The following is a 27,556-nucleotide window of genomic DNA, read 5'->3' as shown; positions in this document are numbered from 1 at the left end:
TAAAATATTTAAAAACTTTGTGATGTCACTGAGTAAACAGTGGTAAAGTACACCTGGTTATAGACAGCTTGCTTAATGCAGATTACACTGTTAGAAATGACAGTTGCTCTACCATTACTGAATTATAGTTGTTTTCTGAGCTTTCATTTGTATGAGATAGAAGTTCTTATAAATTGGCAAATTGACGGTATCTAACTCTGTAACTTGTTTTTTATTGTACGCAAAACTTAAACTTGTTTGGTTTCCCTGTTGTATGTTGAATTCCATAGGAATTATTTGTGAGAAATTAAAAAAATATAAAGCCTCTGGATATCTCATGTAGTCCCTTGGCATTTGTATTTATAGTTTACAGGTTTTAATTTCACTTCCTGAATAAAAACAGATTAAAAAATGCAAGTGCGTTGCACATACGGATATGATGGGTCCAGACTAAGTGTGGATTCTTTTACTGTTTGGTTTGGTTGTTTGGGTTTTTTTTTTCCCTTGGGTTGTGTAACATTTCACTTCGCTTTTTTAATGGTGTGGGGCAACTCCTGCTCTAGTAAGCAGCTACTCTTAAAATGTAATGGGAAAGCCAAGGAGCTAAGAGGCTAATCTCCTCGGCAGAGCGGTAATCGATCCTTTAAAGAGAAAAAACCGCCAGCGCCTCGCTTTTTGTCTGCGGGAAGGAGGGCAGCAGCTGGCTCGGTAGCTGTGACCGTACCAGTAGAACCGTCACTGGCTTGGGAAAGGCTGAGCCCCGGTTAGAGGGAGAAATCTGCAACCGAGACGCAGGTTTTGGGCAAAGTGCAAGTCAACTAAAACACGGGTGCCGCATTCTTCTGTGTGCCCCCAACCTGTGTATGTGCCGAAGGGTGGGGTTGTGGGCGGGGGTTTGTTTTGGGTTTTTTAAATGCGGAGGAAAGTATCGACGTGCAAATGTTTTTTGTTTGCCCTTTTTTTTTTAATTTGCAATGATGCGCATCTTTTGGAAAACTTCCTTACCAAGAAGGTGAGCGTGGGCGCTGCTGCAGCTCGGCAGCATGCCGTGGGATTTTCTTGGAGCGACCTTCCGTGACTTTGGCTGCGCCACCGGGCTTCCCGCCAGCCGGGGACCTGCCGCGGGGCTGGGGTCGGCGGGCGTCCCCCCTGGGGCCTCCGCTCTGCCCTCCGCGCTCTGCTGCCCCCGAAAGCCGCCCGCCCTGAGGGGGGGGTGCGGGGGTGCCGGGAGCGCGCCCGGCCTTACCGTACCCGCAGCTCAGGGCCAGCTCCGCCGTGGGGGCTGAACCGGTGTCTCCCGGGCGGGGCTCCTCTTTAAAGGCTGCCTTCCGCGCGAGAGCGGCTGCGTGGGAGGCCCGGGCCTTTCTCGACGCCGGAAGGAGGCGGGCGGCGGGCCCCCGGCGGCGGCACGGCCAAGGGCCGCCTGCCCAGCGGGCCCGTGGAGGCCGGAGGCCGGCCGCCCTGTGCGGCCCCGCCCGGCTGCCCGCAAGCCTGCGCACTGCGCGGCGGCGGCGCGGGGCGCGGTGTGAGGGGCGGCCCAAGGGGGAGCTGCTGCGCCGTGGCGCTTCCTGCGGCTCCGCTCCTGGGCGGGGGCGGCTGCGGGAGCGAGGCCTGCGCCGCAGCCCGACGGCGTGAGGTGCGCTGGGGTGCGGGCGGCGGGGAAGCCCCTTGCCGAGCTGCTTCCCGTGGGTGCTCGGCGGGCGGGGCGGGGCACGGGCACGGCGGAGGGGCTGGGCTTGAAAGCGTGCGTGTTTCCTGCCCGCAGAGAGGCGGCCGAGCATGGAGGTGTTCCCGTCCCCGCTGGAGTCCGCCAGGTTTATCGCCGGCCACAGCAGGGATGTCTCCGTGGACGAGGAGGGGGCGCGGCGGGTGGCGGAGAGTTTGTTTGACAGAGCCTCGGCGGCGGAGTTCGGGCTGGCGGGGTGGAAGAGCCTCCACGAGCTGAACCCCCGGGCCGCCAGCGCGGAGGCGGTGGACTGGGTGTTCCTGGTGGACACCCTCAACTTCTCCTTCTGGTCGGAGCAGGAGGAGCAGAAGTACCTGGTGAAGTACAAGAGTAAAACGTACAGCGGCTACTGGTCCCTCTGCGCCGCCGTCAACAGGGCCCTTGACGAGGGTTAGTGAGCGCCAGGGGAGCGGGGCTCCCGCCGGCGGGGCCGGGCCGGGCCTCGCCGAGGGGAGCGGGGCTCCCGCCGGCGGGGCCGGGCCGGGCCTCGCCGAGGGGAGCGGGGCTCCCGCCGGCGGGGCCGGGCCGGGCCTCGCCGAGGGGAGCGGGGCTCCCGCCGGCGGGGCCGGGCCTCGCCTCGCACGGCGGCGGCGGGGCGGGTGTTAGAAACGGAGCGGGGAGTACGAAACGAAGGCGCCGCCTCAGAAACGGGAACCGTTTCTGCAAACGATGGCCTGCTCTTTCGGTAAACCTGTATGTGCAGGCCGTCCCGCGGAGCTTGGGGGAGCTAGCTGGGAGCGCTTTAGCAGTACCTTGTACAGAAAATACGGAACTCGTGGCTCTAATTGGGTTCTCTCTTTTCTATTAAAAAGACTTTAAGGAATGTCTGTAGTCAGCTCTTCGTGGCTTCTGTTATTTCACGTGTGTGCTTAAGATAAATGGCGTATTTCCATGACAAACGAGAAAACGGGGCTTACACTGAGAATCCTGACAAACAAGAAAACGAGGCTTACACTGAGAATCCTCTGGACTGATCTAGTACCAAAGCGGCTCCAGTAACTCGGCAAACCCGTATGCCTCCACAGCCAGTATTTTAGTGCTCATCCTTGTTGCTGTCATCAGAAAAAAAATCTATCTGTAGTTGTAGATGGAAGTTTTAATTGATTTCCTACATATTTGTTTGTAAATTACGGGAAGGTTTGCATTAAGATACTTTTTGTAAATGCACACTGGGATTAGAAGCTACCGGGAAACAGTCCTGTGCTGACTATACTAACTATGTTTGCCAGTGTGCTACATAAACACCGCACTCAAAGATGAAGACTAAGCAGTTGGGAAAAATTACATATAAAAAGTAAGAAAGGTTCCATGGTTGCATGTTGAAAGTTCTTACCTGTAGAAGGAAGCACTGTGTGCAAACACAAGTTTAGTTTTAAGCAGCTGTGTGAGTGTTGTTATTGCTGAACACTCTGTTGATTTTAAGAGCTGATAGACTCTTTAGATCTTTCTGTATGAATGCTCTCATATGTAGTAGGCCACTGCATTAGGTCTTAGGATATGTTATGTTAGCCTAAACATCTTATTTTTACTTTTCTGAAGGAATACCTATTACCAGTGCATCGTATTTTGCCACCATGACGCTTGACCAAGTTAGGCATGTATTTCGCTCTGACACAGAAGTGCCCATACCTTTGATTGAAGAAAGACATCGGGTGCTGAATGAAAGCGGAACAGTTCTGTTAGAGAAGTTTGGAGGCTCTTTCCTCACCTGTGTTAAAATGAGTGAGAAAAGTGCTCAGAAACTGCTACGTCTAGTACTGGAAAATTTTCCTTCTTACAGAGATGAAGCTCTGTTTGAGGTAAGCTAGTTCTAACATTGAATTTCTTGTGGTAAGAACTTACTCCTTACTGATTGTGACTTTAAAAAATAGCTCTTAGGTTGTCTATGTAAATTTCTCTGAGAGGATAGTCAGTTCAGAATTGATCTAATATTTGTGAATTGTTGGGGTTTTTAATCCAGGAAATGGAAGGTAAACCAAAATGTTTCTGTGGAACTCGGTGTATTGAAAAGAAAAATTCAAGGGAAATAAGAAGGAAAGGTACTATTATTTTAGTATTTTTGCCTCAAATCAGTAAAGATATTGTTCTGTATAATGAAAGGAAAATCAGACTTTGAAGCAGTTATCTTAATTATGTAAATTGCTATGAGTCGTACAGATAAATACCCTTGGACCACAGTGTACTTTTTTGTTAAGCTGGGGTAAAATTACTGAGATTTCATTTCTCTATCAGTCTAAACCTCTGAAAACAAAATCACACAATTTATTAAGAGTAGAAGAATCTTGATTGTCTTAAGTCCTTAACTAGTCAGGAATGTATTTGTAATGGCAAGAGTCACCTCTTTCCCCCAGAGGAGAGCCATTTTTTTCATATGCTGACTCTGTCTTAATCACTTCGTTGTGATTTATTTTGATACTCTCCAAGTTCCCAGTTAGATCACGACTCCTTTGTACTCCTTACAAATGCATAATATTTGAGATAATTTCTGCCTGAAAAATCAGAATCTCTCTTCTCCCCCCACCACCCCCCCCCATTTTTTTTTTTCCTTGAACTGCTACCAACCCTCCTCTTCCCCATCTCTCTCTCATCTTTTACCTTGAGGATCTCTGTGGCTAATGAAGGAAATGAAACTCTGGTAGAATTGTGAAAATGTACAACTACTGGGAATCCATACTATAGCTGTTGTTGATTCAACAGGTGTTGTACAAATGACTACAGGCCAGAATTAACCCATACTTTTGGCAGGGTTGACAGTATACTGAAGCTCTTTGGAGCCGTTTTCCTGAAAGAAATTGATGGGAAGTAGAGACTTTCTGGTATTTGCTGTGTCTCTGGTTTTGCCTATACAGGCATGATCTTTAGCATCAGTGACGTGTAGTTGCTCCTGTGCTCAGTTCCATCTGCAGTAGTATGCAGCTGTTACATCATTATGTCCAAAAGGCTTTATTCTAGTGACAGTGCAGCCTATAGTAGTTGTCTGTGCAGTCTTTTCAAGGTAACTCCCTGGAACACCAATCACTAAAGTTTTGAATCTGTTGCATTTATCACTTAAATCTGCCCTTCAGTAGGTGGCGTGATTTTGTTCTCCTTTGTCTCCTGCTAGGAAGTAAGATACGTTTACATGAAAAATCAGACGTTCTTTCTAACTAATCTTTGAAGCTACTAATTTCATTTATGGGGAGTTTTTACATACAAAGTAATTTTTTGATGATTTTTATGGTCGAAAAGGAACTATTTTCCAAGTAAAGTGATAAATAGAGTATTTTCTTATCTTTATAGTGACTGTATTCATTGACGTAATGTCTTTCATGAGATGATGCTGAGTGCTTTATAAAGCAAGCCTCCCTAAAAGCAGCAGCAGACTACAGAATGAAAAGATGTTCCAAAAATGATCCCAGACCGTAAGCACTGACATAGTAGTAAAGCTTGTTGCATGAATATGGAAGCTGTTTTTCTGCTTTCAGTAAGCAAGATGTGTATTTTGAAGGTGGGTGAAATAATGTAGACCAAGTTTACACCCTACTTGTTTTTTTTTAAAAAAAAAATAAAAATCAGTGTTAGCACCTAATGTGAGGTGACCTGGATCACAATATCAACATCATTTCTTTTGCAGCGGGTTGAGCTCTCACAAGTAAAACTTTGCCTTCAATAAAGGGTTAGGAGGGAACTGCAAAGATGGTGAGATATCCAATAGAAAACCAGTGTTTTTCAGTAATTCTCCATAATAGAAATATATATGATTATAAAATAAATTCTACAGTAGAATCATACTATCACAGACTACTACAGCTCTCCTACATTATAACCTTCTAGGGGAACTTCTAAAATTAACACAATTCTTCAGCTATATGTTTTTGCAAACACATACACAAAATATTTTTTCATAATTACACATTACTGAATGTAATTATGGAAGTTGCCAATGTTCTTTTGCCTCTGAAAAGTTAATTCCATACCAAAACCAAAATCCTCAAAACTTTTTTGTCCTTGGGTGGATAGCTCCTATCTAGATGCTGTGTTGAATTTCAGTCGTGACAGAAGTGTAGATCTTGGACTATGTTACACTCACATATCAAGGTTTTCATGTTCTGACATAGACACAGTGGAGTCCTTTCTGAGCTTCCAGTCATTGGCATTGCATGTATTTATCTTTTATTTCCCATCATCTGGGACCGAGGTTGTAAAATTCTCGTGATCCTCCTATTCTTTGCTTTTTTTACTAGCTGTGCTATCACATTTTGCTCTTTGCCAACGCAATACACCTTTCTTTTAATATCAGTAGGTCATAACTACTTATGTCTTTTGATACTGGCTCATTGTAGTGGAGAGGAGACACAAGTGTCCCTGTATGTGGTAGCTTTTCCTGGAAAGTGAGGATGTTGCAGGAAAAAAAAAAGTGTAGTTTTATTGCCATCTGGTAAGATGTTCCATTTTTGGACAAATTATGCTATCTGAGACATAGTATCATCCACCTAATGCTTTCCTTGCTTTCTGTTGAAAAGAAGGGTGGGAAAATTTACTAGAAATGCTTAGTAGTATTTTTTGTATTGAGAATTTTACATAAACTTCAGAAGCTTTGTGCAGCATAAAAATCAACAATAATTGAAACAATGAAATTATAAATTCATCTGCTTGATGACAAGTCCCAGACAGTATTTTTCTTCCAAATTCAATTGCAGCGTGAGATGAAAAGTTCCTTTTGAGTTCTCCTTTCCTCTGCTCTTGCAAAATGGTGTAGTGCTGGAGACAATCAGTTCTTTACTATAGTGGGAAAATCTTAATTCTATAAAAGAGCGATGTCCTTGGTTTCCATTAGCTTTGGGGCAGTAGGAGCTATGATGGGATTTGGTCTATTAAATAATAAAACACCACTTGACACATCACAACAGGAAGTAAATAATTAACATACAACATTGTGTGTGTTCTCCAGAAGGAAGTGTGTGCATCTATGTCAAATACAAAATGAAGCACAGGGAAAGAAGGTCTTTTCAGGATGTTTGCAGAAGTTGTTCTGTGAAATGTAGTTGGACATCTTGTTCTCTGTTTTTGGAGAATAGCATTTAATGACAAAAAAATATGCTTTGCTCTCAGGAATAGTAGCATCTTGGCAACAAAATAAATTAGCTTAAATGCCATTTGTAAATTGTGGTGATATGAAGGGTGGCAGAATGGAAATAAGTCGAATCCCCACCTACTTGTATTTCAGATTAACCATTCCAGTTACATATTGTTGTTTAGCACATGTTGTCAAAAGCCAAAAATCTAATCTCACTATAAAGGGAGGAAAAAAACATAACCCACTAATACCTTTTTTTCTTAGAGATGCGGACTTACATTCACACATTATGTTCATCATAGAGTGAAAACCTCAACAGCATACAGATCATCGCATATCTTTAGTTTTTCACCTTGTGAGTAGTCGCAAAAGCATGTAAATCTCTGCAGGATTAGCACCAGCAAAAAAAGTTTATAACAAAAATAGATCCATGCATAGTATCTAAGAAAATCTTATATTTGTCAATATACCTTCCGCTGGAATTTTCCTCGCTCCTCTTCAGTAAGATACACTACACAACACAGGAGCATTCATTAAAGTTTTCACTAGAATTTTATTTCTTTAACATCACGGATAAATTGATTAATGAAATGTTTTAATTGTCTAATCCAATACATGCCTTTTACTCTTCTCTCCTCGAAATAAAAGGTTGGATGAACTCTAGGGTTTCTGAAAGAATTAGTGTTTGCTGGACTCCAACTACAGTGTTTGCCAAGTGGAAGTAAACCAGCATTAATGTGTTCCGAGATCCAAGCGGAATCTAAACAATTTTTATTCCACTGCAGTGACTTCTACTATGTTTTTCTTTTATTTCAATTTACGTATGAGCATTCTGTATGATACTTGTTTGCAGTTCAATATTGTTGAGATTTTAAGGTGTTTAAGAGTTGCACTTCTATTTTGTTTTAGTTAACTAATACGTTTGCTTAACCAAGTGATAGTTTATGTTTCATAGAACAATGTGACTCCTACCTGTCTGTCTCTGTACCTGTCATTTGCTGTAGGTATTGATGTTTCAGGCACTTAAATAATTCGTAAATTTCTTTCATCAGAAAAAAAGGGTGTCTTTCTACAAACGGGCACAAATACTTGTGGCTGATACGTGGAGTGTATTAGAAGGCAAAGGACATGGCTCTTTTGATGACATTTCTAGTCTGACTATATTTGCTGACTACAGAATTCCTCAAGTTCTTGTTCATTTAAAAGCAATGAAGTATTCTGAAGAACTAATGAAGAAACTACGTGAAGGTTTGTTCCTCACTTACTAATATCAAGTAATCTTACCTCTTGACATTGTAGACTAAAGCTACTTGTAAAATGTAATGTTTTGTCCATGTAAGGGTTATGTGGGGTTTTTTTTTGCTCCAGGGAACAAGGACTTCTTATATAGTGATGAGGTAACAGGAAGGAACTTACTCTCTAACAATGATCTTGAGTGAGATCTTAAGATTATGTTTTTATAAAGACCTAACTGTTCCTTGGATTAAACATTGATAAGGGAAGGATTAAAGAGACTCTAAGCCAGTTTATCTCTGAATTTCTGAAGGGCTGCTGTTGCAAAAAACACTTTTCAGCATGAGTATAGTTGTGATTTTTCAGGTTTAGATAGAAGAAACAACAATTTCTTCATTAGTTCAAAGATGATCTAAAAGCATGGGCATTCCTTTTTATCCATACTGAACTGCTAGTGGCAAGCAAGGTAATATTATAAGCATCCATTAAAAAAAAAGATTGCTTTAAATGAAGTTAATTGCATAAGACTAGAGTCTCATTTTTAAGCATGGCTCCATCTTCCGGTACTTATTAACTATGAACTTCAGTGAATAAAAAACATAAACCAATCCCTTTTCCACTGTAAAATGACTGTATTTAGAGGTAGGACTGCTATTATGCAATTTTAAAATTACACAGCAAGATAAACAGATGAATGCAGTCGTCTGTGGATCTTAACAGAATGGCCATATATATATATACCTATATATTAAATAGATCATATAGACAATTTATCTTGTCCATGAATCCTAATAAGGACATTCCTATCCAAGTTACTGAAACAAATGGGTCCCTCTATATTTTTATATATAGGGGGGTTTTGTTGTGTGTTGTTTTTTTTTTTAATTTTATTTTTGAATCTTCGAGTTATCCTGGCAGAAGATACTCCATCTTGGAATTATGTTTGACTACATGACTGTTTCTTTGCTTGTGGAGACAAAAAGGATAATGTGCAGTACAGCCCAAGCACCTGCTCTTTTCTTAAACCACTCTCTTAGAATACAGGATGTTGTTCTAATTGAATGGGAGGTAAACTTATATGGTAAAATTAAAGCAATCGTTAGAAAATGTATAGCAACATTGTTAGCAGTTGTAGTGCAGTCATGAAAACTGCAGTCCTAGAATAGAATAAGTGTTGAGGGGGGAAAAAAGCAAATTCAGGCCATCCTGGGGCCTCTGTCTCTTGAACGTAATTGGATCACTGTCTCTTGTGTCCCGCAGGAACAATTTTCCAGTCTGGAGATAGAGAGGAGGTGGAGATCCGTGGCTGTTCGATTTGGTGTTGTGCATTGATTTGTAAGCACCTGCTGGAGCTCTACCAGAAGAAGGGTCAAGACATGCGTGAAAAGATCAATGCAGTTTTACTCGATTATCATCTTTGGGACTATGCCAGGGATCACAGGGAGGAGATGAAAGATATTCCATTTCACCGAGTACGCTGTATATATTACTAAGTCCAGTCTGATAGCTATTGTACTGATGCATTATGTTTCGAATTGCAATTATTCTTTTCGTATGGTGGTTTGTCATGTACTAATTTGGAACTGGCTAAATCGAATGCTTATTTTCTGATGATGTATTAACCACTTGCCCTTTTTTTTTTTCCTCTGAAACTTTCACTCGCCACGACTGGAATTAGTAGTGCAAACTTTGCTGGACAATCCATGTTAATTCAGGGTTTGTTACCCCGGCTTTGACTTCTCTCTTTGCGTACGCGCGTGTGTTGGCACGCGTACCTGTGCGTGCGTTAGCCCTGCAGGCCGCGGTGCCGTGCCTGCGGGTGCCCTGTCACACCTGCGCCCGGAGGGCCTGTCGCTTGTGTTCAGCAAACGCTCGCCCGGGCGAGAGCCGAGCTGTTGCAGCCCCAGACCCACGGCGCGGCGGGTGACTCGCACGGAGCGCGTCTCTTCCCGCCGCACCGGGCGGGGCGGCAGCGAGCGCCGCCGGCGTGCGCCTCCCGCCGCCGGGGGGCGCTGTGGGCGGCGGGGCGCGAGGCGGCGCCGCTCTGCCGCGGGGGCCGCCGCCGGACGTTGCCGCCGTTGCCTAGCGAGGCGCCGTAAACAACGGGGAGAGACCGGCCGCCGCCGCCGCCGCCCCGGCGGGCTCCGCCGCGGCCTGCCGCCCTCCCTGCCGCGCCCCTCCGCGCGGGCCCGCCGGCCGCGGCCGGCGGCGCGGTGCGGGAGCCGGGGGACGGCCCGGCGGGACGGCGGGCCGCGCCGGAGCCGTAGCGGGGCTCCGCGGCCCCCCAGCCCGGGCGCCTGGATTCCGCGGCCTCGGGCGGCTCCCGAGACCCAGGCGTGATCCCGTTCCCGGCTTCTCTCAGGTTTGGAGTAAAAGGTGCACTTGGAGACACGGCAAACATGGCAAATGTAGTGGCCCGCTCTGAAAATGCCCCTGCCAGCAAACAGCCTTGCGGGGTATTTGCTCCCGCTTGCTGGCAGACAAGGGCACGCAATACATCGACACCGCGGTATTTCTGTGGCTTTGGCGTACGCCGATTTCATATGGCCATATTCTCTTATGAAAGAGGGGATAGGATTTCCCTTCCCGCCCCCCTGCCCTCCCGCCTTGGCTTAATTTTTTTTGTTTTAAATATAATTTTAAAAGGGAGGGGGGAATATCAGGACTTTAAAGCAGTGCTTGCTAAGGGGTAAAACTAATGTACCCGGATAAATAAAAACAGAAATCGATCAAAATGTGTTTTGAATCTGTAGTTAGTACGTTTATATAGTTGCTTCTGATCGCTGTGTCCGCTGCGATATGAGCCTGATTTCAGTCTCATGCTTTGCTTATTTGTTTTACTTGTGCTCACTTAATAAAATGGGGCTTTTATTTTTTCAACTTCAGATAGTTTCTCAGCTCGGGATGGCCCCGTTCTCAAACTAAATGGAATAAAAATGCAAAAACTCTTCTCTTTGCAACCACAAGACAACTGTTTAAAGCTCTTTGTTTTCAACAAACCTGAATTTTGGGAGCTTAGCTGATGAGTTCTGCCAGTTTAGTAATACAGCTTTCATAAAGGCAATGTGTGGGAGTTTAGCAAGCAGGAAGTTCAGCAAACTTTCCCTTGCACTGCAAATATTCTTAGAATTAGCACAAAAAAAAAAAAAGATATGTTTGGGATCCAGCAGCATTTGGTACCTGTGACGATTTTTGAATGTTTGTGAAAGACAGCTGTAAAGAAAGGCTATTCCTTGATATTTACAGTTGTGCTACTGTACAGTATTTATGTTGTAAGAATGAATGTGCAGGGAGCAGTAGAAGGAATCATGGTTGCTAAAATATATAATTAATAAAAAATAATTACATATGTGCTTGAACATACAGATTAAAATCAGAAGAATTCTTTATTAGTAATTAGTAATTAGATACATTTAAAATCACACCTTTGTAGGCAACACAACTGCTTTCTCTGTGCTTGTCGAGTTGTAATGCTTGGTGCTTCTTAAGTGGAAGAGGGCTTCAAAACGTGTGTGTGTATACATAAAACTTTTGGAGAAAAAGCTTTTGTTTAACTGAGTGATGTTGCCTATGCAGCATGAATGCAGGAACAGGAAAATGAAAGGATTCATTGTAAGCGTATGCTTTATCAACAGTGTTTATTAACAAGCTCTTATGATATTGTTGCTTCATATGACTGTCTTATGTTCAAATAGAAAATCAGGCAACTTCCAGACTTAAGTCTGCTAGCTTGGAAATTAATAGAGGCAAAATTGATTTATGAATTGATTTAACAGTTATTAATACAGCTGCTTTTATATCAGGTACTTCTCAAGAGTATTCAAGAGTATGTATTCTTTAGGAAATGTCAACTTCCTACTTCAGCAGGAAATTATTCCTTATATAACACGGAAAACATTTTTTCTTAGTTGCAGACAACTGCGAATGAGGTGAACGCAGGAGTGGTAACCGATTTCTTGTTGACTATGTGAATACTGAGTGGGGAGCACAGGGATGGAGTCTGGCATGGAGGAGATCCCAGTTAAAGTTGCAGTTCGAATCAGACCTCTGCTTTCCAAAGAAGTGCTTCATAACCACCAAGTGTGTGTGAGATTAGTCCCAAATACACAACAAATTATCATTGGGAAAGACCGTGTCTTCACTTTTGATTTCGTATTTGGCAAAAACTCAACTCAAGAAGAAGTTTATACTGTTTGCATTAAGCCTCTTCTAGTGTCTTTGACTGAGGGATACAATGCTACAGTGTTTGCATATGGACAGACAGGTTCTGGGAAGACTTACACCATTGGAAGTGGCCACATTGGTAGGTTGTAGAAAGTTTGGGGGTTTTTTAAACTGGTGAATAATGTATTTGTGCAAGGTAAATATTTAATACATAGCAGATGATGCTGCAGAATTTTAAGGGCTAATGCAAAGAGCTATAGTAAAAAAATGCTTCCAAAGTTTATGTGATAATTAAATCAATTATATATCTATATATATATATCAATTATATAAATAAATCAATAATTTAGACTATACAAAAAATATCTAAGAAAACAACAATTTATAAAGTGCTCTTTCTCATTCCTTATTTTAACATGCAACTTAACCTAGAATTTCTTCCTGAAATGCAGTGGTTTGGAGATTCTTGCTACATTTATTTTACCTTGAAAATGTCTGTGTTAGGCAATTAATTGTTTGCTTGCTCACCCTTTGCTTTTTTTTTTTTTTGGAGACATTTCTATGACATCATAGAAATTTATGATTTAAGTCTTCCAAATGGGTATAAAAGAGATTATTCTAAATCTCTTGGTAGGTATTGAAATCTTCCTTTTATTTAGAATCATAGAATGACAGAATCATTGAGATTGGAAAAGACCCTTAAGATCATCGAGTCCAACCATTAAACTAGCACTGCCAAGTCCACCACTAAACCATGTCCCTAAGCACCACATCTATACAGCTTTTAAATACCTCCAGGGATGGTGACTCAACCACTTCCCTGGGCAGCCTGTTCCAATGCTGGACAACCCTTTCAGTGAACAAAGTTTTCCTAATATCCAATCTAAACCTCTCCCGGCTCAACCTGAGGCCATTTCCTCTCGTCCTATCGCTAGTTACCTGGGAGAAGAGACCGACCCCCACCTCTCTACGACCTCCTTTCAGGCAGTTGTAGAGAGCGATAAGGTCTCCCCTCAGCCTCCTTTTCTCCAGGCTAAACAACCCCAGCTCCCTCAGCCGCTCCTCATCAGACTTGTGCTCCAGACCCTTCACCGGCTTCGTTGCCCTTCTCTGGACACGCTCCAGCACCTCAATGTCCCTCTTGTAGTGAGGGGCCCAAAACTGAACACAGTATTCGAGGTGCGGCCTCACCAGTCCTGAGTACAGGGGGACAATCACTTCCCTAGTCCTGCTGGCCACACTATTTCTCATACAAGCCAGGATGCTGTTGGCCTTCTTGGCCACCTGGGCACACTGCTGGCTCATATTCAGGCGGCTGTCAACCAACACTCCCAGGTCCTTCTCTGCCAGGCAGCTTTCCAGCCACTCTTCCCCACGCCTGTAGCGTTGCATGGGGTTGTTGCGAACCAAGTGCAAGACCCGGCACGTGGCTTTGTTAAATCTCATACAATTGGCCTCTTAATTCTGCTTATTGTTATGACTTCACTTGTCTTTCCTCTAGTAGTAATTTAATGTTTTTGTAAGTACCACTGCCAGCCAAATTCTTTAGGTAGTGGATGTCATAATCTAAGGCTGTTCATAGCTCAGCAATTTTGGTTTTATACGTATATTTACTAAATTTATAGTTACATTTGAGCAACTCTTTTTTTTTTTTTTTTTTGGTAAAAAAGATTCTTGGTATCCTCTCACAGAGAAACAGTTAGTTTGCATATTCTTGAATGAAGAACACAAATTATTTATGGAAGCATTGTCCTATGCTGAATATTAAAAAAAAATAAAAACAGTTTGGCATTAGTGTTCCATATCTACTTTGAAAAAGTAGGAAATTACTGTAAGTGTTGGTCATAAATTTTGTCTCCCCAAGTTACTAATGGTCTTTGCTGTATTTAAGTGGAATTTATAGTTTCTCAAACCTTTGCAATGTCATTGCCAACCATAATGAGTAGGAATAAAGAAATCATCTATACTCTGAGGTTTAAAGAAGAAATCTATACCCTGAGATTTAAAGTAGACTCCATATTTTTCATAACTTTTGTGACTACAACATTATGTAATTTAGAACTTAACTTTGAATCCTATTAATGGATGTAAACAAATATTCTGAACCCCAGAAAAACAAGTGTTTACAAAAATCCTTGGGAACACTGAGCTCTTCAGATTCCTTAGTATATTGAGTAGCAATATAGCAATTGAGACTTCTCTCAATCTTCAGTCTTTGTACTTTATACAGCAGAATGACTGCAAGCTTCTGTGACATCTTTGCTTGTATTTTAGCATCAGTTGCAGAGGATGAAAAGGGCATAATACCACGGGCTATTCAGGAATTATTTCAGCACATTTCTGAAAACCGTAACATTGACTTCCATGTGAAAGTATCTTATATAGAGGTTTACAAAGAAGAACTTCGAGATTTATTGGAGTTGGAGAACTCTGTGAAAGAATTACATATCCGAGAAGATGAAAAGGGAAATACAGGTAGGATTTCAGCTCTAAAGTTTGGTGTGTTTGCTTTCCATTGTGTGCCCAAGTTATTCTTGCCTTCTCTTGAAAGAGCTTATTCATTACTAGTACTAGAAAAAAGTTACATTTTCAGCAGATAAACACAGTTTAGCTGATTTGAAGCAGTTTTGGGTTTAGATGCTTGTGAACGATATAGATGTTCCATCAGAAATGGCAACAAATGATGAAGTAGAAATACAGTTATTGCTTCTGCAAATTCTGTCTAGAAACACAATAGTGTGTGATTATTCACTTGAATAAATATTTCAAGGTTAGACCTTTGCTTCTCCCTTCAAAATTATAATTGTTAAGCCACTTATACTGTAAATATCTGCCCCCCTTTCACTATGAAATGAGTGGAAGAGAACATTTCATGAAGAGTAGCATCTGATATTTTTTGGAGGCTTTGAAATTAACACTTATCCTATAGTTCTCCTGTCCACTACTTGAAAATGCTAGAAGAATCCACTGCAGAGATATTTTATTCTGAAACTGTAATCTGTTTTGTTTTTTTTTTTCCTGTATTCTTTATATTCTAATTGTTGTGTTTGCTCTCATATTAATATACTGTTGCTGGAATACAATATTTCTTGTCTGTAGCTGGAAGAAGGCACTAATTTAGCACAAATCTTGCAGACAATATCATTGCTTCATAAGGACACCGCAATATATTTTAAACTATTTCTCTTCTTCAGTACAGTTTGAGTCAGCTTCAGTTGATTGTGCTAGGACATTTTCCATCCTTCATTTAAAAAAGGATAAAAAATATGCTTGATAGGAGTACTTGGTAGAAGTACACTTCACCTTTATTAGATTACTAATAGATACCTGTCCAAAAGGCTCAATTACCTGAGCTATATAGAATAGACATTCTATTCTTACCGTAGGCTAGGAATTGTTTCTACTACCAACTTTTTTATTTTTAGTCTTTTTTTTTTTAAAACTGGCAAAATGTCCTTTGAGCTGACTTGCTCATACTTTTTCTAGATAGCACTAGACTGCAAATTGCATATGGCAATGTGTAAATGAGTAAAGCTGTGTGTTGTGTTTAAGATATTGTTTCAAGTGCTATGACACAATACACCCATATATTAAATATCTGCAGGTTTCAGATGTGTTGTACCGTATGCTTTTCACATATCAATATCTTATTTTCTAGATCTATATGCTATGACCTCATAATAATGGATGGTTGTATATTTCTTTAATTTGTGTTTATAGTTTGACTATTCCTAATTGCTGTAAACTTTTGCTGAAGAGTTTAGAATTAATTGAATTATTCTTACTTTCTTTGGTTTGGTGTTTGAAGTGATTGTCGGCGCTAAGGAATTCCAAGTAGAATGTGCAGATGAAGTGATAAGCCTGTTGGAAAGTGGCAATGCAGCTCGTCACACAGGCACAACGCAAATGAATGAGCACTCTAGTCGATCTCACGCTATTTTTACCATCAGTATTTGTCAGAAACAGTCTGCAGAGTCTCAGAAAAATACTGATGCTGCACAGGATTCATCTTGGAAATCAGTCCAGATGATTGCTTCAAAGTTTCATTTTGTGGATTTGGCAGGATCAGAGAGGGTGACAAAGACTGGAAATACTGGTGAACGCTTCAAAGAATCAATTCAGATCAATAGTGGTCTATTGGCCTTGGGAAATGTCATCAGTGCCCTTGGAGACCCAAAAAGGAAAAGTATACATATTCCATACAGAGATGCTAAAATCACCCGTATTCTGAAAGACTCCCTTGGAGGAAATGCTAAGACTGTCATGATAACCTGTATAAGTCCATCCTCATCAGACTTTGATGAATCTTTAAATTCCCTCAAATATGCCAACAGAGCCAAAAACATTAAAAATAAACCAGTTGTAAATTACAACCCCGATCAAGATCGGATTGATGAAATGGAACTTGAAATCAGATTGCTTCGAGAAGCTTTGCAGAACCAGCAAGTCAGTAATCAGTGTTCACACGACTTAAATCAAGAAAAAACTCGTATCAGTTCACTTGAGGAGCAGCTCACCCGGCTTCAGGTTCAATGTTTCAGTTATAGAAATTGTGTGGACGAAGCCTTCCCGTTTCTGGTTGATCTGAATGATGATGTTAACTTAAAAAGAAGTCAGCGGGACAGGTTGCAGAGCTGGATTGCTATGGTACAGGAATTAAGGAAGGAAGCTCTCACCATGCAGGAAACTGACAGAGGGATGGGGCCTAGCCAAGAGCCACATCACGTCACAATTCTTCAGCTAAAGAGGGAGCTAAAGAAATGCCAGGTATTTAATTATAAGTGGATTATTTAAATAACTATGTGAAAGAGCAGTCTGCTAAAACTTGAATTCAATTTCAAAAGATGTAAAACTGTTACACTTACCTGTACTCAATTTGACAATTTAAATTTAATTTACAATCTTGTATAATTTTGTTTGTCTAATCCCTGGGACATAGCTTTATTTTAATGGATGATTGAATAGACAATCATCTTAATCATGATAGAGATAGGTAAAGTAATGTTGTATTTTAGCTAGCCAGTTTCAAGGTGATTCTATGAGGCTGAGCTGTTTTTTTCAGTTAGATTTTTGTTTTTAGCTATGCTAGTGTGCTAGGTCTGGCTGGGATGGAGTTGATTTTCTTCATAGCAGTTCATAGGGTACTGTGTTTTGGATTTGTGACCAATACAATGCTGATAACACACTAATGTTTTAGGTCTTGCTGAACAATGTTTGCACAGTGTCAGGCCTTCTCTGTTTCTGCCTTTGCCTCCCAATGAATAGATTGGGGGGTGCACAAAAGGTTGGGGACACACACACACAACCAAGCAGATGACCCAAACTAACCAAAGAGATATTTCATGCCATATAACATCACACTCAGCAATTAAAAGCGAGAGGAGGAGGTTTAGGGAGGTTAGCCATATTTTGCCTGGGAACTGGCTGGCCATCAGTCAGCCTTGGGAGGCAGTGAGTGATTGCTTTTGCATAATTTGTTTTGGTTTATTTTCTTTCTCTCTTCTTCCACTTCACGTTTACATACTGAACAATTTCTGTCTCGACCCACAAGTTTTCTTGCTTTTACTCTTCCTTTGCTCTTCCCCTGTCCCGCTGGGGGTGGTGATGGGGAAGTGAGCGAACGGCTGTGTTTGCTTTAGCTGCCTACTGGGGTTAACCTGCAAAAGTCATTTTTGGCACCCAACATGGGGCTCAAGGCCTTCGAGATAATAACAGATTTGATTAGAGTGTGCTAGTTTAAACTTCTAGCTGTTATACCTGTTTAGGTAAGTTGTTATTTGAATGGCCGTTGCAGATCACAATGCCAGTGTACTTACTTTGGATGCTGACTTACGCGTTTCCTTAAATATTCCAATGCTTGATTCCTTTCTTGCTGTACAACAGACTCCAAGAATCATTAATGACTGTTTTAAGATTTTGCTGTTTAGTGTGTTGTTTATCACTTTGTTTTCCTTTGCTTGGGAGAGCTATGATAAAACCACTGGCCTTCAGCCTAATCTGGTATTTGGGTCCTACATCTCTGGTGTCCCAGTACTCCAAGAACCATCTCATGGACAAAACCAGCAACTATACCTTTCCCTTTTTCTCCTCTGAGAGACATTTTGTGGAGAGAGGAAAGAATGGCACCTATCCCTTCCTCTCCTTCAGGACAGGTTTTTAGAGCCTTGATGTAACGGCTTCTCAGGTCCTTCAATATCCTTGTGTAATTAGACTGTTCATACTGGCGTGTGTTGTGATCCCGATTTTGATTATTGTTCATAAGGTTAATTGGGGATGCCACACAGGAACATGATCTAAGGCAACTGATCCCTGAGGTGGCAGGATGTATGGGAGGACTTGAGCAGGTGTTTAGGGCCATTATTGCCTCCAATAGCCTGGGATTTCACGTCTGAACAGGCTTGTAAACCCATCAAACTAATACACCATTTGAAGGAGGGGACGTGAAACTCAGTGACTTCTGAAGCTGTGTTGGGACCTGGCCCATGCCTGTCAAGTCACTGTCCAGTGCCCTTGGAGATGCAAGAGGGTGTCTTGATCTAAGAACCCACAAATGGGCACTGAGAAGGTTTCTTGCTCTGAGGCCACAAAAAGGGACACTAAACCAGAGACAAAACCCTCAACTGTAACAGTTGCTCCTGTAGTCAAGAAGAAACAGGGGAAGCAAAGGTCAACTCAGTAAGAGAAGCAGCAGCTCCTCCTGAGAGGGGGAGAGAGGAAGAATCAGAAGAGGCAGCATATTCTGCAGCAGGACTGGGAGGAAAGAGATAGAAATTATCAGAGGCAGAAACTACTCAGTCCCTATCCATGACCAAGCTGCAAGATAGGTGGAAAGATTTCATCTGTCAGCAAGATGAGTGAATTGCTACCTGGTTGCTCCAGTGCTGGGATAGTGGGGCTAACAGTCTGGAACTAGAAGGTAGGGAAGCACAGCAGCTGAGATCCATTGCTAGGGACTGTTGGATTGACAGAGGGATCGGAAGAGGGGCAGCCACCCGCAGCCTCCAGAGGTGGCTCTTATTGAGCATGAAGACAAGGTACTCTCTTAAGGAAGATACTGTAACCCAGTGAGGCAAGTGGACTACCATAGAGGAAGGTATCTAGTGTCTGAGGGAATTAGCAGTGGTGGAGGTGGTCTACAGTGACATGGACAATAATCAGGTCCCCAAAGATCCAAATGACATAGAGCGCACACGGTCTGTGTGGCAGAAGTCTGTACAGAGCACACCGACGTCATGTGCCAGCAACCTAGCAATGATGGATTGGGCTGACATCGAGGCACCAACTTCGTATGGTCTGGTCTGTATTTGACTGGTCTGGCAGCTCTGGCAATTTGAAGAGAATCTCTGTTCCCCCTCCCTGCTGTGGGCATGCATCTCAGCTGTGGCAAGACTGTTCCACAAGGTCTGGCAACTCGAAGAGAATGTGGGTAATCTCTCTCCCTCCTTGCCCCTGCAGGCCAGCATCTCAGCTACCACAAGTCAGCCTTTCTCTGCTCAAAGGAAAGGGAACCATGGGCACACACCACATGCCACCTGTGGTTCTATCTGTGTGACTGTGGGAAGGATATGAGGAAGTGGGACGGTGCACCTACCGTGGTCCTGGAAGTCTGTGTACGTGAACTGTGGGGAAAAAGCAGTGGTTAAAAAGGGTCCTTCCGGGAAGATTACTGCTCTGGTTGCTGTCGAGCAATTCCTGAGATGCAGTAGATGGGCTGGACCTGCCCAAACAAAAACCCTATGTATTATAGAAAGAGATAAGGTCCCTGTAGTGCATGTAGAGAACTGGCTGGGAAAGACAGCATGAATTGTTCCTCCCTCGGGAACAGGCAAACCTGTTTGTGGGACTGCTTTTGCTCAAGGACACAGGTACACTTAGTGGGTAATGTGGGATGATGGGGAAATCTGATGTGTACCTCAAGAGATTTAAACTTGTGGGAAAATAACCCATGATTTGAGTTATATATTTTAGGAAGTACTACAGCAGGAATCACCTAAACCAACAGAGAACAAGCCTCGCAAAAGGCCAGGCAAGTGCAGCAGTGACCCAGCCTGAGCTGGTTTTGATGTCCAGTAACTCAACACAACATGCCTCTCCTTCCCTGAGTGACCACTGTAACAGACAGAACCCAAGTCATGGACTAAATGAACTCAGTGGACATTTTAGGAACATTTTACGGATACTTTACAGGAATGGCCCATAGACTAAGGGAATTATATCTGTGTATAAACGAAAAGAGGAGAAGGGGGGAATGGTTACTGAGTTGTGTTGGACAGTGTGGGACTTGAGCATGACATAAATGGTATAGAATACGGAGTGGAGGTTGTACTGGGTCTGGCTGGGATGGAGTTAATTTTCTTCATAGCAGCTCATAGGGTGCTGTGTTTTAGAGTTGTGACCAGTACAATGCTGATAACACACCAATGTTTTAGGTCTTGCTGAACAGTGTTTGCACAGCGTCAAGGCTGTCTCTGTTTCTCCCCCTGCCACTCCAGTGAACAGACTGGGGGGTGCACCCGGGGGCAGGGAGGGCACAACCAGGCAGATGACCCAAACCAACGAAAGAGATATTTCAGGCCATATGACATGCTCAGCAATAAAAAGGGAGAGGAGGAGGGCTTAGGTACGTTAGCCGTCTTTTGCTCAGGAGCTGTCTGGGCATCAGTCTGCCTGTGGGAGGCGGTGAGTGATTGGTTTTGCATTAATTGCCTTTGCATTACTTGTCTTGTTTTCTTTCTCTCTTCTTCCACTTCACCTTCACTCACTGAACGATTTCTGTCTCGACCCAGAGGTTTTCTTGGTTTTACTTCCCTGTCCCACTAGGGCTGGGAGGGGAGGTGAGTGAGTCGCTTTGTGTGCTTAGCTGCCTACTGGGGTTAACCCACTACAACGACTTTCGGTTGTCCTGTAAACTCAGAAATTGTTTTGAATCCTGCAAATAAATTAGTCTATCAGAAGCATTACAGATATAACTATAATGCAGATATTTTCACAGATATCAGTGTACTTACAGATAACCCATGGGCTAAGTTTTGCAACTTATATCTAATATTATCTAATACTATGTATGTAGTATACTAGTCTATCTAATACTGTGAAGTTGCAAGTACCTCATCTATGATCATTACGTAAGTTCCTAACCTGTATTTCTTCAGCAATGTCCTCACCAAGAACTCCTGCATTTCCTTTTCATTATCATGCCTTCAGCTAACTGAGTTTCTAAACTATTTACAGATTTCTCTGTCTCATCACTTTTCTAACACTTGCTTTTGTGTTATATATCAGCTTTCTGCTTTTTGGTGGCATCATACTTCTTTACAGTTTTCTAGCTGAGATGAGAATTTAAAACAAGATATGGAATTCTTAGCATGCAGGTATCCCATGAGGATCCTGTCATGCCAGTAGCTCTGATTAGCTCTTTCTCAGGCCGCAGATAATAAGTGTTAGACAATGACCTATGGGGAGAAGAGCTCTCAGCCTTCTCAAGCATGATAATGTCTCCTCACAAAACTGACACATGATCAAATAAATAATTCTTTTTGGGAACATCCCCATATACATTTAGGAAGTGAGCATTTTGGATGTACTGAGTTAAAATGTTGACTATGAATAACAAAACATCCAAAATAATATAGATTAGTGTACAATAAACAGAGCCTCAAATGAAAATTAATTTTGTAACTTAAAATACCTGTACACTGAAACTGAGTGAAGTTCTGACGTAAGATGAACAGCTCAGAAAAACTAATCTGAGTCTGTCTTGCAGTAGAAGGAGACAGTGCTCCAACAAGTTAGAATTTTATAACATCCACCCATTTTCAGTTTGCACACCAAACTGTGATAAGCCTGTAGATTGTTATCAGGCAATTGCATATACAAATTCTGTCTTGTCTTTGTTCTCAGTCAATCTAAATCACAGCTTTTTTCTTACTTCTTGATTTTCTTCTGCAGCTTATTTTAAACTTCTGTTTCCCAGGTTCAAAACAGTATAAGAGCTGAGTTTAAACTTAAATTTCCCCAGGTGAGTATGCCATCCACAGCCGGGAGGAGATGGTTAGGGAGAGGCTAAAATAAATGAGACAGTACAGACTCTAGAGCAGGGCTTGCATTTGGACAGATTTAATAGCTAATAGTGGACCTGTTCTTGTGTGTACATACATACTTCTTTGCTAACAGCTATGATTGCCTGGATAATGCTGTCTTACACAAAATAAAAGGTAGGCATAGTGGATTAGCCATAGCTAACAGCCAAAGTCCCACCCAGCCACTCATTCACCCCTCCATCAGCAGGACTCGGAGAAAGAAAATAGGAGGAACAGGAATGAGAAGGCTTGTGGGTTGAGATAAAGACAGGAAGATTGCTTACCGATTAAAAAACAGTCTCAAATTGGGGAAAAATTATTTAATTTATTGCCAATTAAAAAAAAAAAAATTACTCATTTGGGTAGTGGGGAACAAAAAGACAAACACTAAAACAGCACCTTTCCTCCCCCCCTTTTCCAGGCTTATCTTCACTCTTTCACTCCATGCTCCTGTTCCTCACTGCCGAGTGGTGCATAGGGGACATAGGGGACATAGGGGAGACATAGTGGGACATAGTGGGACATAGGGGAGTGGTTTATAGTCAGTACATAGTAGTTTCTCTCTGCTGCTCTTTCCTGCTCGCACCCTTCCTCTGATTTGGCATGGGCTCTGCATGGGCAGCAGTTCTTTCAGGAATATCCATCTGCTCCAGCGTGGGTCCTCCCTAGGCTGCAGTGTGGGTATCTGCTCCACCATGGAGCACCTCCTCCTTCTCCTCCTCCTGGTGTTCCCTCTGCTCTTTCTCACTCTTTTGGTTCCCTTCTTTTCTGCCTGTCTGGCATTTTGTGCCCTTCCTTAAATATATTATCACAGAGGCGCCACCATCTTGGCTTGAGGGGCTCAGTTGTTCCCTGCAGTGGGTCCACTGGAGTTGCCTGGAACCGGCTGTGTCCAGCATGGGGCAACTCTGGTCTCTTCTCACAGATGCCACCGCTGCAGTCACCCCCACCAAACCCTTGACACCTACACCCAATACAACTGAGCAAATATATTCTGATTTTAGTTATGTATGTTTAATATAATATGGACAATACGCCACTCAGTTTTCTATCACTTCATCCTGCCCCACTCTGTCACCATGCTAACATCTGTGCAAGCTTCTTTTTTTCTGTAGTTGGCTCAACTCTGCATAATGATACAGCACCAGTGGGGGACAGGATACACTTGTCAACTACATTTAGTAGAAACATTTTCATTGGTACATAGACTTCGGAAAAATTTCTGTTCTCTAAAGAGATATCAGGTTCTTGAGTGCATTCTTAAAAGCTATTAAGAGTTGTCTTTTCTTGGAAGAAAGGTGTAGGTAAGCTAGTTGTGCATAAGTATCCCATTTTAGATCAATAAGACATGATGTTTCCATACTTTGTATTTGGCTTCTACAAGCTTTCTGGAAGAGTAACAACATTTGGAAGTCTCCTGCAATCAGTATTGGATATATATCCTCAAGAACATCTGAAGAAGCATTCTTATGGTTTCTTTAATCTTTAGGCTGTTATCTGAGTTGCAGAATGAGGACAGCTGTCCTTATTTTTTCATTTGAGAAGTGTATTAATCTTATGGTTGATGCTGAGATCTTGTGGCTACATCTCACAACACCCTAAAGAGAATAATTGGATTTAGATATCTACTTCAATAAAGTAGCTTTGGTTATGCGTACATTATTCCCTTTGGAAGAAAGAAACTTGTCAGAAGAAAATCAATAGATGAAACAGAAGTGAAGAAATAACTGGTAGCAACCACAGATAACCACTTAGACAATTTGCCATACATACCTTAAAGTTTTGCAGTTCTGATCACATCTTTTAACAACTGTCCTGGTTTCAGCTGGGATAGAGTTAATTTTCTTCCTAGTAGCTGGTATAATGCTGTGTTTTGGATTTTAGTATGAGAATAATATTGATAACACGCTGATGTTTGGGCTGTTGCTAAGCGGTATTTACACTGGTCAAGGACTTTTCAGCTTCCCATGCTCTGCCGGGTGCATAAGAAGCTGGGAGGGGGCACAGCCAGGATTGTTGATCCAAACTGGCCAAAGGGCTATTCCATACCATATGGCATCATGCTCAGGGTATAAACTGGGGGGAGGTGGCCGGGGGGCAGCAGTCACTGCTCTGGGACTGGCTGGGTGTCAATCGGCAGGTGGTGAACAGTTGTATCACTGGTTTTTTTTTTCCCTTGGGTTTTGTTCCTCTCTCACTCTCTTGTTGTTTTCCTTCTCATTACAATTATTATTATTATTATTATTATTATTATTATTATTATTATTATTATTACTACTTTGTTCCAATTATTAAACTGTTCTTATCTCAACCCATGAGTTTTCTTACTTTTGCTCTTCCGATTCTCTCCCCGATCCCAGTGGGGGGGAGTGAGCGGCTGTGTGGTAATAAATTGCCGACTGGGGCTAAACCACAACAACAGCAAATGAGGTTTTGAGGTTGGTTTTTTTTTCATTTTCCAACTGTAAGAACAATAATGTCCCCTTTTCCCCAGCTGAACTTTTCTTTTATTATCTAGCAGGCTTTAGTTATGGATGAAGAAGTATTTAGCCAGAAGGATCATGAACTGCAGATGCTCCAGAATCAAATAAAGACATTACTACAGGAAAATGAAGAACAAATGGAATCTTTAAAGGAGGCTCAAGAAACACATAGATTACAGGTATTTTTCCTCTGGTACACATTACATATATCCGTATTGAACCATCATTCTACTGTATGAATGCATTAATTATTTCAAGATAGGTCCCTCGGGATTTTTTTGGACATAACTACCTGTCAATCTTACGGGCATTTTGTTTGAATTAGAGCTGCATCACATAATGAGTTGAGTTCATCTAGTGGATGAAGCACAACAGTGTGACTCCTGAAGTTTGTGTATCAGCCTAGCTGTGCCCACAGCCTTCCTGTATAACATGAGGTGAAATCATTCACCCTTTCCATGCTTCCTAAAGCATTACACGCACCCCTATTCCCAGATGTGCCAAGTAGCTTCAGGATGATTAATGAATTAGGATTTGAAAGGCCTTTAAAGATTCTTTAGAATCTAAAACAAGACTATAAAGATCCTATAGAATGCTTTAATTGAGAGGTTGTATGGAAACATATTTTGTTATCGCTTTATTAAGAATTAGAGTATTGTTCCCTTTTGACTTTATAAGACAGAATTTCATCCTAATTTTCTGAGCATTTACTATTAGAGAAAACTGAGCGACATAGAGGAAACACTGCTTGCCTCCTTCCTTCTCTAGATCTTGTGCTTGCTAATGAAATTATGATGGGTAGTAAGTGTATAACATGTCAAAATCCAGGAGACCATAAACAGAATAGTTAATATTCTCCTGGTGTTGCCTGTCACATGGATGAGAGATGAATTATCTGACTTTTTAAAAGAGAAAAGCATAAGCATGTCTAGCTAGTACTCTTCTCCTTATTCTACTTTTTCTCCTTTTTCCTCTTCTTTGCTGATGGCTTGGGGAGAGTCAATGAATGAAAGGTAAGTATACTAGTCGTCATCTTTTTCCTCCCTCTGTCACTTCCTTTCTTTTCTGTCACCTCTGGCTAGATTGATTTTTTTTTTTTTTAACCTGTACAGCATAGTGTCAACCTATTACACTGAGATAATGCTTACATAAATTCTGGAGGATACAAGGTAGAGGTAATGAACACAGGCTTTCACAGTGTAGGTAAAAGATCATGATTGTTTCAGTATCACAGACAGGAGAGAAGATGGAGAGCTCTCAGGCACCATTTTGCTACTTAACCCACTTAACTGCCACTTTTATTTAGAAACATATGAAACAGGTAGAATAAAGAAAAGCAAAAACTTCTGTCAAATATTTTAAGTTGTATTCACGGGAATATGTGATACATGATAGAATAAGGATTTTAAAAGTAGTATGTACTAGACAGTACATTGCATGTTTATACACATATGTATGTATGTAACAGGTGTTGTGCTGTGGGGTTGTATTTACAAGGGTATCAGGGACAAAGAGTCTTAAAAGGGTTAAATAATAGCTTCAAGGTGGATCAGTTGGCCTCTACTGCTTCCAAAATCATAACAAATATGGTATTCATATATATATTCTATTTCCTATGGCACAGGAATATTATGTATTGTATTCCAACAAAATGTCAATTTGCAAGGCATTGTGTATGGAAGAAACTTGCAGTCTAAGAAAACAAGATATAAAGAATGAATAAAAATGTATTATTCAAAGTAGGAGAATGCAAAATATCTTTCATTGAATACTTTTACTATCACTAGCTATTCTTCAACTTTGCTGTTGTTACTAGGCCAGATTTTAAAGGTACTTTGAAAATAATTGAAAGGAATAGAGGGAGTTGAAAATGGGTATAATCTTGGCCTTATGGATGAATCAATTTAGGTAAGATCAGTAGTTTTGAACAATGTACAGAGACTGCTGTAGGAGAAGCAGATAAGTAAGTTCTCAAAACTAGCATTACCAGCAAAGCTGAGGCTGGGTAGAAGAAAAAGAAGTAGCCTGTACAAGGATCCTGGGATCATGTACATGTTTATGTTTATTAATACAAATAATCTTTAAACTGCTCAAAGAGGAGGAGGAAGCCTGTATACATGTTTAATTAATTAGACTCAGGCAATGTGCTTCATTTGAATATTGTTGTTGAATCCACATTTTATTTCTCCGTAAACACACATATAAAGCAAGCACGGGCTGATAAGTACGTCATCTTCTTCTCACTAGATGCCTAGATAAGCTAACGTAACTTACCTGGGGTGGGTCTTTCTGGACAAAAATGTGTCTAAAATTTATTGGAGTTGGGGGGGAGGGTGTTAGATTAATGATATGTCATAGAATTTTCATTTTGTTGCAGTATTTCTGCAACTGCAGATGAATTTAGGGTCAGTGAGTGATTTACAACATTCATGACCTTTGTAAGGAATTTAGAAATGGTGAATATGATACAGAGCTCATGATCAGCAACAGTTTTGCTTTGTTTTTTTTTTCCCCATGAGAATGAGAAGATGGTGGAACAGCAAATGCTTATTGATCAGCTAAAAGAAAAATTAGAGAAGTTTACAGATGTGAAAACTTTGGACTTCTCAAATTCTTGTGAAGATGGGCCAGCTGTTGTGGCATCTGCAAGGAGGCCATACAGTGTCCCACTCACAAAGAGTCTGCTACACTCCCTTCACCCACCTTCAGGGACAGAGACCCGAAAGGTAAGGTCTACCCAAACTTTACTTTTTTTTCCCTTTACTTTGTAATGGTTGTAGTTCAATAATTAGACTTGACATTGACAAAGTACAGTGGCTTTCTCAGATGCTGTTTA

General features: G+C 41.7%; 2 protein-coding genes across 6 annotated transcripts in view; both read left to right on the top strand.

Moving 5' to 3' along the window:
• Positions 1 to 1,383: 1,383 nt before the first annotated feature.
• QNG1 (Q-nucleotide N-glycosylase 1) lies at positions 1,384 to 9,608 on the top strand. 5 transcript variants are annotated; one of them, XM_075488231.1, is made up of 5 exons: positions 1,384 to 1,615; positions 2,005 to 2,095; positions 3,245 to 3,504; positions 7,814 to 8,009; positions 9,255 to 9,608. In XM_075488231.1, the coding sequence occupies exons 3-5, from the start codon at positions 3,280 to 3,282 to the stop codon at positions 9,485 to 9,487; spliced, it is 654 nt and encodes a 217-aa protein (XP_075344346.1). In that variant the 5' UTR covers positions 1,384 to 1,615; positions 2,005 to 2,095; positions 3,245 to 3,279; the 3' UTR covers positions 9,488 to 9,608. The 5 variants fall into 5 exon arrangements, with proteins under 5 accessions (XP_075344346.1, XP_075344345.1, XP_075344343.1 ...); XM_075488230.1 differs by having other exon boundaries at positions 1,466 to 1,615; positions 1,745 to 2,035; XM_075488228.1 differs by having other exon boundaries at positions 1,467 to 1,615; positions 1,745 to 2,095.
• Positions 9,609 to 9,740: 132 nt separating this feature from the next.
• The window catches only part of KIF27 (kinesin family member 27), a 38,977-nt gene continuing 21,161 nt past the window's right edge, over positions 9,741 to 27,556 (top strand). The window contains exons 1-6 of the mRNA XM_075488234.1: positions 9,741 to 10,356; positions 11,903 to 12,297; positions 14,433 to 14,633; positions 15,967 to 16,925; positions 24,756 to 24,899; positions 27,240 to 27,446. Of these exons, the coding sequence (XP_075344349.1) occupies positions 11,988 to 12,297; positions 14,433 to 14,633; positions 15,967 to 16,925; positions 24,756 to 24,899; positions 27,240 to 27,446 (1,821 nt within the window). The 5' untranslated portion in view covers positions 9,741 to 10,356; positions 11,903 to 11,987. The remainder of the gene's footprint in view (positions 10,357 to 11,902; positions 12,298 to 14,432; positions 14,634 to 15,966; positions 16,926 to 24,755; positions 24,900 to 27,239; positions 27,447 to 27,556) is intronic.

This window comes from Mycteria americana, chromosome Z (genome assembly GCF_035582795.1).
Source record: "Mycteria americana isolate JAX WOST 10 ecotype Jacksonville Zoo and Gardens chromosome Z, USCA_MyAme_1.0, whole genome shotgun sequence".
NCBI classification, from domain to species: domain Eukaryota; kingdom Metazoa; phylum Chordata; class Aves; order Ciconiiformes; family Ciconiidae; genus Mycteria; species Mycteria americana.
The sequence above is the reverse complement of the archived record's forward strand: the minus strand, read 5'-3'. Positions and strand labels throughout refer to the sequence as shown.